At 33.5% G+C, this 14,303-nt stretch overlaps 1 protein-coding gene across 1 annotated transcript in view; it reads right to left on the bottom strand.

Annotated features, from left to right (window-relative positions):
- The window catches only part of SGCZ (sarcoglycan zeta), a gene marked incomplete at its 3' end in the record, with an annotated part of 1,109,249 nt that overhangs the window by 18,753 nt on the left and 1,076,193 nt on the right, over nt 1–14,303 (bottom strand). The window contains exon 6 of the mRNA XM_079142768.1: nt 71–143. Within this exon, the coding sequence (XP_078998894.1) occupies nt 71–143 (73 nt within the window). The remainder of the gene's footprint in view (nt 1–70; nt 144–14,303) is intronic.

Below are 14,303 nucleotides of genomic sequence, written 5' to 3'. Positions count from 1 at the left end.
TTTTAGTTCTTCATATATCAAGGAGGACCACTATTGATGGCAACTAGAGCACAGGTGTAAGGATACTTACCTGAGATCTTGAGATGGTTCTGCTCTGACGTGAGGCGTCTCCACCGAGTGCCCAAATACTGCTCCTTCGGTGCCTGGGGGCAGCAGGAATAAGTGGTCAGAACAAGAGAGTCCACAGATACACTGGGTTTCATCTCTATTGTTATACATCAAATATTCTTTCCGAAATGGGAAAACTGGAAATAGGAGTAGAGTAAATAAAAGAGAAATGACAAAAGAAGAGAAAGGAATAGCAAAGAACTAAAGAAAGTCAACCCAAATATCAGTCTTTTAACTGCTTTTAAGATGACATTATTTATACATTGAGATTAAGTGAAAATTTTCACTTGCTGGTGAAAGAAGAAGGACCCATTTATTTTTCCTGTGCCTTATTTCCCAGTGAAGTGAACTAGAGGGAGGGACAGGTCAGTTTTGATTTCTGTCCTCCTACAAACAGCAGGGCAGAAATGAAAGTGTGGAGGGTGAGCTTCAGTGTAGCATATTACTAGTTTTTTAAAGACAGGTCTCATGGGGCATTTAGCAATATAGCTTTATAGTGATCATCAAAGGATAGAGAATGTGTCATATTACTTTGACCTCTCTGGAGTTAAGGCTCTATCTAAAACTATGAGTTACTTTAGTTCATTCCATTATAGTCGAATTCATATGGGGTCATAGATGTCTGAGAGGTCATGCACTCTAACATCTACCTCAGCAGTTGAATGACACTCCATGTAAACTTTCACTTACTGATTCCATTTGATATTTTTCCAGACGTAGAGCTTCTCTGCACTTTAACTGAACAAAATGGAATGATTTTCTTCTTCAAAAGTCAAGTGAATTTTTTTAAAAGACATTGATAAAACCTTTTTATTTTTGTGATTTTTTTTTTCATAAGTGTTTCAGATCATTTCCTTCAGATTAAACTTTAGTTTCTTTTGGTCTAATATTCCTAAAATGTCTACAAGTAAGAATGTCATGCCTTTTCCACGAATGTCTTCAAAACTATTTAAGAAGGCAATTGAAAACTATAAATTTTAAACCTACAAAACAAATCTGTATTGCTTAATGTGAAGGAACATGTAAAATATATTAATTACAGTAAGCAATGTTGGAACTGCAGCCAGGAAAGTACAGCTAACATTTTGAGTTTCTTAAAAAATAATTGGCTGTGTTGGGAAATGTATTTGAGCCACCTGATGATAGCTTTTTAAAAAATAGCAAAAAGACCTTGATCTTGAATCACAGAGGATGAGTTTTTTTCCCAAAGATTGTAACATAATTTCATCTGTTTTATGGCTCCTAGGACAAATTTATAAGACTCTGCTGCAGTAAATTCCTAAGATTATATATTTCAATTTATAACTAAAAGTTATTGGCATTTTTGGACCTTCTGCTGGGTTTTACTAGGCTTTTTTCTTCTTTTTTTCCTTAAAAAGGAGCATGTAGTATAGGGCACATAGTGTTTATTATTTTAATTGCTTTCACAAATTTAGAAGAATTATTTATTTAAGAGTGTTGTAAGATATTTTATTTCTGAAAGTGAAAAATTTCTTAAGATGAGTAAGTGTAAAATAATAGTTATAGATAAGACTCTAATTTTGCACTTGTGCTGCGGGTGGCGTTTGAAAGAATATTTCAAGGTTTATAAGTTTGCAAATCTCGAGGAAGGAGACTTTGGCATTTTAAAATGAGATATAATTTCCAGATATGTTAGTTATCCATGTGCAAAGTTCAAAAACTAATTTACACTGTTGTATGCTTTTGAAAATTTCCCAAAGTGTCAGAAATATAATTAAAGAAAGGTGAATATTTATTTTTGAACACAGGTCAGCAAACATAGTAACTGGGCACAGACTGTATTAGGGGAAGTGAAAGTAGCCAAAGTTTAAGTTTTCGAAGATTATCAGAAACTTATACAGGTCTCAATTTTAAGTTCTGATGTGGAAAAGCATTAATGATTTGTAAAAGATTCTTAAGGAATTAAATCTACAATCACACTACCTATGGGGTTAAGTTGAAAACTGAACAAAACATCATAAATAGATAACTAAATAGTGATATCTAGACAATGAAAATATTGTTTTCATCCTCCCTACTGATGCCAGATTTGCAAAAATTAATAGTTGTCAAAGATAATATTGAAGGACATCAGTGAGGGAAGATACAAGCCACCTGAACCAGATAGGTACTATAGGAGCAGAAAACAATCAAAAGTAAAAAATAAATTTCTGGTGAATGGAAAATTTTTAAAAATGTTATACTGTCAGGTTTGCCAGATTTGACAATAAAAGTACAGGACACTAGTGGCAGAAGATGGAAGATTAGAGAAAGGTTGTACCTCCCAGCAGTTTCTTAGCAACAGAATTTAAAAGCAGGAAGACTGCTCTTCAAAAAGGTGGATAACTAAGGGAACTCACAGATTCAGTACTGGGCAGTGAAAGAAACTACAGAGGAATAGAAAGTTCGAAAATTGAAGCATAATATAAGAAATAATATGTTAGAGGTAGGAGCATCATGAGTTCAAAGACAACTTCAACAACTTAGCAAGGTCCTAAGCAACTCGGGACCCTGTCTTAAAATAAAATATAAAAAGGACTGGGGATATGGCTCAGTGGTTAAGTGCACCTAGGTTCAATCACGGGTACAAAAAAAGAAAAAGAATTCGTTAGAGAGTTAGAGATGTGCCAACTTGACTGGTGGGAGCAACTCCTGAACTTCCCTGTAGGGAAGCAAAGGCAAAGAACAGTGGAGAAGAAAAAAAAAAAAAATGATTTGTAGGAACCTGTGGAATACAGAGGGAGGCTGATCTTAATGGACCCAGAGTCAGTGAGGGAGGTTGTTGAGTTAAAAAAAAAAAAAAAATCAAAATTTCTCAGCAGATATTTCAGTGGGAATTGGTTGCCAGTGGAGAACCGTTTATAAATGCTGTGCCACTGGGAACAAAGGCAGGAAATCAGCCACTTATAAAGGAAGTTGCCACCCTGACCCAGTCACCTATTATGGGCTTCAGAGTGTGCCTGACCAGTGTGACTGAAATAGGTGCAAAGAGATCTGATTCTTGAGCATCCTGGCTCTGAATACCAAGCAGAAAGAGTTCTCTTTGTTGCTGGCATACCATAAGAGCTATTGGAGACATGTCAGTAACAGCTGGACAAGAGCATCTGTACTCCAGAACTGATACTGGGTAATTCAAATATGAAATTATAGAGGCTTACACCCTATGCCTAAAAGGGGAATTTATATAAGGCACCTGAGACCCAGATGCCCAGCAACCAGGGGTATGGAACAAATCTCAAACACCCACCAATAGAGTTCCAAGGGTCAGTCAAGATTAAATTCCAAATATTGGAACTTCTAATTTAGAACTTTGTACCACCTCCACTAGAGGAACACACGATTTGTCAGCATTTACTAGTCTAAGACATCCTATGCTAGGAAATGGAAAATTGAGAGCTACTACAACTAACTTTGGCTCCTAGCCACAACCACTGGCAAGTATGTCAGGAACACAAAGATTTTAGACTTTACAACCTCTAGTCATTGACTCAAGGGTTACAGAGATAAAAAATATATGCAAAAATTAAAAATCCATTCTTGTCAACAGTTTAGATCACTTCAGTGGAAACAAGATCTTTATCTCTTATTAAGATTTTTAATTTTTATATTCTTTATTACCCCCAGTTTTTACTTTTTTAACTTTAATTTTTCAATTTTTTTCAAATTTCATTTCATTGTATTTTATTATTCTTTAATTTTTTGCATTCTGCAAGATTTTGTGTGTGTGTGTTTTCACTGCATGAATGGATTTGAAATATATATATACATTTATTTTTCATATGATTTAACTTAAATTTTAATTGTCTACTTCTTCACCTATTTATTATTTAAACTTGGTTTGACTTAGTTGGGGTAGAGGTGTGGTTGGTTTGAATTGTTTTAGTCTTAATTTGTTTATTTGCTTGTACCTTAGTTTCTGTTTTTCTTATTGCCTCCGATTCAATCTCTTTCCCCACTAACAGCCTATTAATTCTTTTTTTCTCTTTTTTATTAGTTTAAGTTAATTTTTACTTCTCCTATTTTATAGGTATGATCTGCTACCTACCTCTGGCCTCTTTTCTGTTCACTTTTTACATATTTCAAACTTTTTCTTGTCTAACTACCTATTCTCCCTCCATTTAAGAAACTATAATCTCACTATCTATAGAATTATATAATTTATGTACTTACTATCCCATTCATGTTGTTGTGAGTATTAATATAATGGATGATGTAATAGACAACTCATGTTCAATGCCTGATTGAATTCATGATTTTTGAGTTGGTTTTTATGTTAGTGATCCAAACATTCCAATATAGGTGGCAAATAGTGTTATAGATGTCAAAGTAGATACTGGATATTTACCTTAAGGTTGTACATCTGATGCTAACATTAATGCTATTCCTGGCTCCCCTTTTCTTTTAAAAGGGATTGAAATTTGACTGACTTTTCAAGTTCACAGAGTATGATTGTGAAGCAGAGTAATATTCACAATTTGGTCAAGTAATAGTAAATCTCACTTCAAATATGATCTCGCCCCACCCAAGCCCCAACAATACCTCAGCATACAGAATAGGGAAGATAAAATTCCCAAACCGACAACCAGGCCCCAAGGCAGAACAACCGGAGGAGGTCCTCAGGTCACATTCCTGGACAACTACTTCGGTATAAAAAACAGAAGTCCCAAAACAAAAAGATAATTACACATAAAAGGATGTATATGTACATAGGAAAGACTATAAAAAACTGATTATTATGTTTGATGAAATAAAAGATCTAAGGAATGAATTAAGAGAACACAGCATATGAAAGACCATTTCAATAAAGAAACAGAGATAATGTAAAGAAACCAATCAGAAGTCCTAGAAATGAAAGACAATGAATTAAACTAGAAATTCATTTGAAATCATCACCAATTGATTAGATTGAACAGAAAATAGAACTTCAGGCTTGAAGATATAACCTATGACCTTTACGGGATATGTGAACTTTAATACTCAGTATATAGTAAAGGAAAAAGAAAAGATCATGATCAGAATATACAGGAACTCTTGAACAGCAAAAGAACAAACCTGAGAGTCATTGAGATGGAAGAAAACACAGAGATACAGGCTAAAGGCAGTGCATCTTCAATGAGATTGTAACCAAAAAGTCTTCTCATATAAGAATTGAGATAAACATCCACATATGGGAGGCACATAGGAAGTCAAATATGAAAGACCTATTCAAGACACATCATAATTAAAATGCCTAACATGGAAAACGAGGAGAGAATATTGTAAGATGCAAAAGATAAACATCAGATCACTTTTTGAGCAAGCCAATAGGCTCACTTTTGACCTCTCATCTCAGACTCTAAATCAAGGAGTATATGGAATGACACATCTCAAGCTCTAAAATAAAATGATTGCCAGCCAAGTTTGCTCTATCCACCAAAGCTATCTTTCAAAATTCAAAAGAAAATGGAAACTTTCCATGACATGATAAACTGAAAATTTCATGACCACTGAGCCATCACTACCAAGAATATTGCTCACAGAGTATGCAAAGGCGTCCTGCACACAGACAAGATTAGAAGCAAATCCTAAAGATCCAAAACTCATAAAAAAATCACTAGAAGGGCGACCAGTGAACTCGAAATAAAGATGGAATTAAATATAGCAAAGAAACCAAAATAACAGGACACAACAAACCTGTATCTATAATGACATTGAATGTAAATGGTCTCAACTTCCTGATCAAAAGATATAGAGTAGAAAAAATGTATTTTATTTTGCTTATTTAGCTTTTTTACGTGGTGCTGGGGCTCGAACTCAGTGCCTTGAGTGCCCTAGGTGAGCACTGTACCACTGAGCCACAACCCCAGCCCTGAAAAAATGTATTTTAAAAACACAATCCGACTTTATGCTATTTGCAGGAGACTCATCTCATAGACAAAGACATACACAAGCTGAAAGAAAAAGGATGGAAAAATATTCCATGCAAATGGAGTCCCAAAACAATTGAGAGTAGCTATTATGTTTGACAAAGCAAATTTCAAGCAAAAAATTATCAAATATACAGAGTACTACATATGGATAAACAGAACACTCCAACAAGAAAATATGATAGTAAATATATATGCCCCAAATGTCACTGCACCTAATTTCATTAAATAAAAAACAAAAACTTCTTGACATTGAATCCTAGAAAGACCCCATAGAATGATACTAGGTAATTTCAACACACCCTTATCAGCCATAGACAATTCATCCATATATAAAGGCAATAAAGATATCTCTGATTTAAATGTCTATAAATCAAATGGATATAACAAACTTCTACAAAATACTTTATCCTCAAATAGCTGAATTTACTTTCTTCTCAGCAGCTCATGAAAACTTTTACAAAATAGAGCATATTCAAATTCACAATGTAACTTTTAGCAAATACCAAAAAATGATATAATCCCATACATCTTATCAGATCATAATAGAATGAAACTAGAAATCAACAGCAAGAAAAATATTGGAAAACACAAACATGTGGAGATTGAACAGTATTCTTTTAAATGAATAATTGATCATAGAAGAAATGAGAGAAGAAATCAGGAAATGTTTAGAATTAAATGAAAACAGATACAACGTATCAAAATCTCTGGAACCATGAGAGCAGTTTGAAGAGAAATATTTGTAGTTTTGCATGACTACATGGATAGATCCCAAAAACATAAGCTTATGCTCCACCTCAAGGTCTCAGAAAAGGAAGAGCAAATTAATTCTAAAAATAGTAGAAGGCAGATAAGACCAAAACAAACGCAAATAGAGATGAAAAAGACAACATCACCACAGACATTTCTGAAATCCAAAGAATCACCAGAAACTAGTGTGAAAATTTATAATCCAATAAATTAGAAAATCTAGAAGATATTGACAAATTTCCAGACACCTATGGCCGGCTCAGATTGAACCATGAGCATACAGAAAATGTGAACAGACCATTTTCAAGCAATGATATTTAAGCAGCAATAGAAAATTTTCCAAAAAAGAGAAGTCTAATAACAGAGGGATTCTCAGTTGTTTTTTCAGACATCTAAGAAAGAACAAACACCAGTCTTTCTCAAAGTATTCTAAGAAATTAAAAGAGAGGAAAGACTCCCAAATACATTCTGTAAAGCCAGTGTAATGCAGATACCAAAACCAGACAATGACACATCATGGAAAGAAAGCTGCAGATGAATATCACTGATGATCATAAATGCAAAAATCCTTAAAAAAATTTAAACAAACTTTATTCAAGAACATATTGAGAAGATAATACATCACAATCAATTGTGTTTCATGCCAGGGATGCAAGGCTGGTTCAACATACATAAATAAAAATAATTCATAATTATATTCATAATTCATCACTTAAACAGAATTATGGGAAAGAATCATATGATTATCTCAAAAGATTCAGAAAAAGCCTTGGAGAAAATCCAGCACTCATTCACATTAATAATACTGGAGAACCTACAAACAGAAGGCACTTACATAATGATTATAAAGGCTATATATGACAAATTCAAAGCCAACATCACACTAAACAGAGAAACTCTGAAAGTATCTCTGCTAAAATCAGAAACAAGACAGGACAGTTCATTCTCAACACGTCTATTTAATATAGTTTTTGAAATTCTAACCAGAGCAATCAGGGAAGAGAAGGAAATTAAAGGAAACAAATAGGAAAAGATGTCAAATTATCTCTGCTTGCTGGTTATATGATCCTATATCTTGAAGACTCAAAAAACTCCATCAGAAGAGTTCTAAAAATAATAAACAAATTCAGCAAAGTAGAAGGATACATGATCAACCTTCATAAATCAATAGCTTTCCTATATTTTAACAGTGATTCTTCTGAGAAAGAAATCAGAACTTTCCCTTTCCCCTTAGCTCAGAAAATGAATACACAAAATTCTTGGGAATTAATATAACCAAGGAGATGAAAGATGCTAACAAGGGAATTATAGAACTTAGAAAAAGAAAGAAGTTGAAGAAGACATTAGGAAGTAGAAAAACATCCCATGTTCTTGGTTTGGCAGAATTAATATTGTCAAAACTGTCATACTACCAAAAGCAACATACAGAGTCAATGCAATCTCCATCAAAATATAGTGATGTTCTTCACAGAACAGAAATAGTAGTGCTAAAATTTCTTTCTAAGAATAAGCGACCCAGAATAGACAAAGCAATTCTGAGCAAGAAGATCAATGGAGGAAGCATCACAATACCTGATCTCATATCTTAACAAATCTACTGCTATCTTCCAAAACCAAAACCAAAACAAAACAAAAACTATACTTACATTCTAGGACACTGATTTTGCCCAGCCTTCAAAACCTCAGTAAGCTGACCCTTCACCTATTTTGACCTATTTTCTTATACTCATCTATGAAATGTCTTTGTATATTAACTTTTCCAACTCTTTTTTTGTTTGTTTGTTTGTTTTTGTTTTTGTTTTTTTGAAAAACAATTCTTTATTTTGTACAGGGGCTTTTTACTTTTAATTTAAGTAAAAGATAACATTGTACTATTTAAATAAAATTGAATATTACAAGTAGCATTCATAGACAATATATATTTTTTTATTGTAAACAAATGGGATACATGTTGTTTCTCTGTACATGGAGTAAAGGCATACCATTTGTGTAATCATAAATTTACATAGGGTAATGTTGTTTGATTCATTCTCATTTTTTCCCTTCCCCCCCACTACTTCCACCCCTCTTATCCTGCTATACAGTCCTTCCTTTCTCCATTCTTGCCCCCCTCTAACCCTAACCCTAAACCTAACCCTAACCCTAACACTAACCCCTCTTACCCCCCATTATGTGTCATCATCCGCTTATCAGCGAGATCATTCGTCCTTTAGTTTTTTGAGTTTCACTTATCTCACTTAGCATAATATTCTCCAATTTCATCCATTTGCCTGCAAATGCCATAATTTTATCATTCTTTATGGCTGAGTAATATTCCATTGTATATATATATACCACAGTTTCTTTATCCATTCATCAATTGAAGGGCATCTAGGTTGGTTCCACAATCTGGCTATTGTTAATTGAGTAGCTATGAACATTGATGTGGTTGCATCTCTGTAGTATGCTGATTATAAGTCCTTTGGGTATAGGCCAAGGAGTAGGATAGCTGGATCAAATGGTGATTCCATTCCAAGTTTTCTAAGGAATCTCCATACTGCTTTCCAGAGTGGCTGCACTAATTTGCAACCCCACCAGCAATGTATGAGTGTACCTTTTTTCCCCACATCCTTGCCAACACCTATTATTGCTTGTATTCTTGATAATCGCCATTCTAATTGGGGTGAGATGGAATCTTATGGTAGTTTTGATTTGCATTTCATTTATTACTAGAGATGTTGAACATTTTTTCATATATCTGTTGATTGCTTGTACATCTTCTTCTGTGAAGTGTCTGTTGATTTCCTTAACCCATTTGTTGATTGGGTTATTTGTATTCTTGGTGTAGAGTTTTTTGAGTTCTTTATAGATTCTGGAAATTATTGCTCTATCTGAAGTATGAGTAGCAAAGATTTTCTCCCACTCTGTAGGCTCTCTCTTCACAGTACTGATAGTTCCCTTTGCTGAAAGTTTTTTAGTTTGAATCTATCCCAGTTGTTGATTCTTGCTTTTATTTCTTTGCTATTGGAGTCTTGTTAAGGAAGTCTGATCCTAAGCCAACAAGTTGTAGATTTGGACCTACTTTTTGTTCTATAAGATGCAGGGTCTCTGGTCTACTTCTGAGGTCCTTGATCCATTGTGAGTTGATTTTTGTGCAGGGTGAAGATAGGGGTTTAGTTTCATTCTGTTGCATATGGATTTCCAGTTTTCCCGGCATCATTTGTTGAAGAGGCTATCTTTTCTCCATTGCATATTTTTGGCCCCTTTGTCTAATATGAAAAAATTGTATTTATTTGGGTTTGTGTCCATGTCCTCTATTCTGTACCATTGATCTACCTGTCTATTTTGGTACCAATAACATGCCGTTTTTGTTACTATTGCTTTGTAGTAGTGTTGAAGATCTGGTATTGCGATACCCCCTGCTTTGCTCTTTCTATTGAGGATTGATTTAGCTATTCTGGGTTTCTTATTCTTCCAGATGAATTTCATAATTGCTTGCTCTATTTCTGTAAGGTACGTCATTGGGATTTTAATTGGAATTGCATTGAATATGTATAGTACTTTTGGTAGTATGGCCATTTTGACAATATTAATTCTGCCTATCCAAGAACATGAGAGATCTTTCCATCTTCTAAGGTCTTCCTCAATTGCTTTCTTCAATGTTTTGTAGTTTTCATTGTAGAAGTCTTTCACCTCTTTTGTGAGATTGATTCCCAAGTATTTTAGTTTTTTCAAGGCTATTGTGAATGGGGTAGTTTTCCTAACTTCTCTTTCTGAAGATTAATCACTTATGTATAAAAATGCACTGGATTTATGAGCATTGATCTTGTAACCTGCTACTTTACTGAATTCACTTATGAGTTCTAGGAGTTTTCTGGTGGAATTTCCAGGTTCCTCTAAATATACAATCATGTCATAAGCGAACAGGAATAGTTTGAGTTCTTCTTTTCCAATTCGTATCCCTTTAATTTCTTTGGTTTGTCTAATTGCTCTGGCTAGAGTTTCAAGGACAATGTTGAATAGAAGTGGTGAAAGAGAGTATCCCTGCCTTGTTCCAGTTTTTAGGATGAATGCTTTCAGTTTTTCACCATTTAGAATAATATTGGCCATGGGCTTAGCATTGATGGCCTTTACAATGTTAAGGAATTTTCCCACTATCTCTATCTTTTCCAACTCTTAAGGCAAATGAGAGCACTTCATTCTCTGAATAAATGGTTTGCTATTGATAACATTCATTTGGAATCTATTATATCTGTTCTGAAAAAATAAATTTTTAAGTATGTGTGTTGCTTCTTTTTTAGGCTAAAATTATTTTAAAAGCAAAGGCATTTTTTATAGGTTACTATATCTTTGTACGTAGCACAGTGTCTTATTAGTGTTAGCTAATTAATGAATATTGATAAAGAGCAATAATTCAAGTTTCTTCTCCTTGAAAGATTTATGTATTCTGATTTTTATTCTAGTTTGATTTATGGCACATCCATATCTCAACACCCAAGTCAGTAACACCAGGGAAGCATTCTGTGGTGGCTTTTCTTGTTCAGCTTCTTTATTAGAGTATTTCATTCCACAGTTTTGATATCATTTATATCTTCTGCCAAAAATAACATACCACTCCAAACAATTTTCCCAAACTTGAAGTTCATTATTTCTCATTTAAAATGCTTTGGGAAAACAATTGTCTATATAAGCCAAGCCAAATTTCAGAATAGGATAGAGAAGAGCTCACATCCTCCTTAAAAGGTGGGCAAATTAATGAACAGATTTCATCGATGAGAAGAAGGAGGTTTGAACAGATGTATAGGATCAGGTGACTGAAATTTTGAAGACTGGGCAAAAGTAGTATTCAATTAATCCTTCCCTGGATGCTATTGCTTAGCCTTTTGCACTTCAGTGACAATAAAACTGTTGCAGATTTTGCAAATTTTATGGACTATTACAGATGCTACTTCATCTTCTCAGCATACCCCATGCCCTAGCATGGTAATCCCTGTTCATTCTTCAGGGACTGATTCTAGATTTTTTCTTTTTTTTCTGTTAAGCATCTTCTACATTTTTGCAGCTTCTACTCTTTCTCCCCAGTTTTCCTAAGAAATTATCAGTATAGAATTTGTAATATTGCATTGCAATTTTCTTTAAACTCTTAATCAGAAACTTATGAGTTCCTGAAAGTCAAGGACTTTATCTTAATCAAATTTGTATGCTTAATACTGTTCATGAATTCTAATGTATAAGAAAGGATCAGTAAATGACAAATAACAGAAATGAAAGAATTAATAAAACATGAATTCATGGAAATATTTTATATTTTATACTTCACATGCAAAACATACTATTTCTATATCCTAGTATATTTATTTGTTTTAACAGAAATTTGGTTATTAACCTAATGTATCAATTTTAATTTATTGAAATGGTTATTATGAGCGTAGTCAATGTTAACTTCTCTAGTAAAACAAGGCAATGGTTTTAGATCATTTCTTTAGATGAAAACAAAAATCATTATACTGTTCATTTGAGACTGGAGAATAAGCTGACAAGGAACCTACAAAGCAGTCATTTGAAAGTCTATTTTCACTTTTCGTATTTAAAAAAAACATCGCAAAACATTTACCTTGGATACTAAATCACATCCTCTTGTATACTTTAAAATGTTTCCATAGATAAAAATGGATGACTGACTGGCTGCCTCTCTCTCCTTTTTATCCTTCTTAGCCATGAGGTAAGTTTTTACTCTACCACCTGCTTCTGCCATGCTATGCTGCTTGTCCACAGTTTCAAAAGCAATGAGACCAGTGGATCATGCACTGAAATCTCCAAACTATGAATCAAAATGAATCTTTTCTCTTAAAAAAAAAAAAAAAAAAAGTTAAAAAGAGATAGAATACTATACAGCCATTTAAAATAAGGAAATTTTGTCATTTGTCACAATGTGAATGGCACTGGAAGACATTATGTTAAGTGAAATGAACCAGGCACAGAAAGCCAAATACTGTATGATGTCATTAATATGTGGAATCTAAAAAAGTAAGACTTGTAGAAACAGAGTAAAAGATTGCTCCCAGAGGCTTGGGTCAGGGGAAGTGGTGGGAAAGAAAGGGAAGATAAGGACATAAAGTTTCAGTTTGACTGGAGACATAACTTTTAATGATCTATTACACTATATGATGACCATTGTTAATAATAATATATTGCATATTTAAAATTTTCAAATAGATTTTTTCATCTCAAAAAATAAGTTGGTGAATTGATGGATATGGGTGGATACATGTCAAATAATTGACTGAATATTTCTACAATTCATATATAGATCCAAACATTGCAATGTAACACATGCATACACAGTTATTATTCTGAAATTTATAATAAATTCAAAATTTTGAAAAAGAAGTGATGATAGAAAAGTAATTGGGAATTAGGTGGAAAATGCATTCCTCCAAGGAAAAGTACATATCAAAAATAAATTGTGTCGCAAATAAATAAATTTAGACTAAACGATATCAAGATTGAAAGTGATATAGAGTTCCTTCTTGGTCATATTTTATGTTTTCAAGTAGATTGTGCTTTACAACATTTATTTCTCTCCATTTTAAGGGAAAAGGGCTCTCCACTTGTTCATTCTTTTCATGCCTCTTAATAAGGAAAATTAATTAAATTTTAAAATCACATATAAAGACAACAAGAAAAAATGTTATTTTAACATTGACTGTAAACTTTCATATTTTAGCAGAAACTACATCTAGAAAAAATTACATAAGTAACATCACTTTCTCATTCTCTTTTCCAAAAAATAAAAAATAGAATGGTCAATCTAAGCTTTCTTCATTTTATTTCTTAAGATACATATTTTTAGGAAATAATGAGCATTCCAAGGTCTATAATTATTGTGATTGTCACTTTTCCTTTGACATGAAGAGAAAGAGAAGAAAAACACTTCAGGTGTTTAGAAAATTCTGAGTGGAAAAGTACATCATTAGCAAACTACAATTAATAGATTCTATGCTTTTTAAAGTATCAATGACTTGCCACTTCATTTTAAATGCTCTAACAAATGAAAATATAAATATATGGATTAACTAGTTGATAAAATTGAGGAACCAACCAAGATTATTGTTTATTGTTCATTTTTGTCATTGTTGCTGTTGTTTCATTTTGTTTTCTTTGTTTTGTGTTTGCAAAGCTGGGGACTGAACCCAGGGGCGCTCTTCCACAGAGCTGTCTCCCTAGTCCTGATTTTGATTTTGAGACAGAGTCTTTCCAAGTTGCTCAGGTTTTTATGTAAAAGAGTTCATAACAGATTAATTCATGATGAGATTTAGAAAATGAACACCAGATTTCTAGGTGAATTATCTTTTCACCACATTTAAATAAATTCTTCAGAAGCTTTGAAAATCCTTACTGGGCAGTACTTGGGGACAGGTAGGGAGTGGCTGAGGAGGTCCCTGGGCGTTATTTATATTTTGTTACTAGTGAGCAGAGCTTCTACTCTACTTCTGTGTTGGCGTGTCCTGAGCTGCCTTCCTCTGCCACACCCCTCCAATCTGATGGCCACAGCTC

The sequence above is a fragment of the Sciurus vulgaris genome, assembly GCF_902686455.1.
Source record: "Sciurus vulgaris genome assembly, chromosome: 5".
Taxonomy (NCBI): Eukaryota; Metazoa; Chordata; class Mammalia; order Rodentia; family Sciuridae; genus Sciurus; species Sciurus vulgaris.
This window is presented reverse-complemented; position numbering and strand designations above follow the sequence as displayed.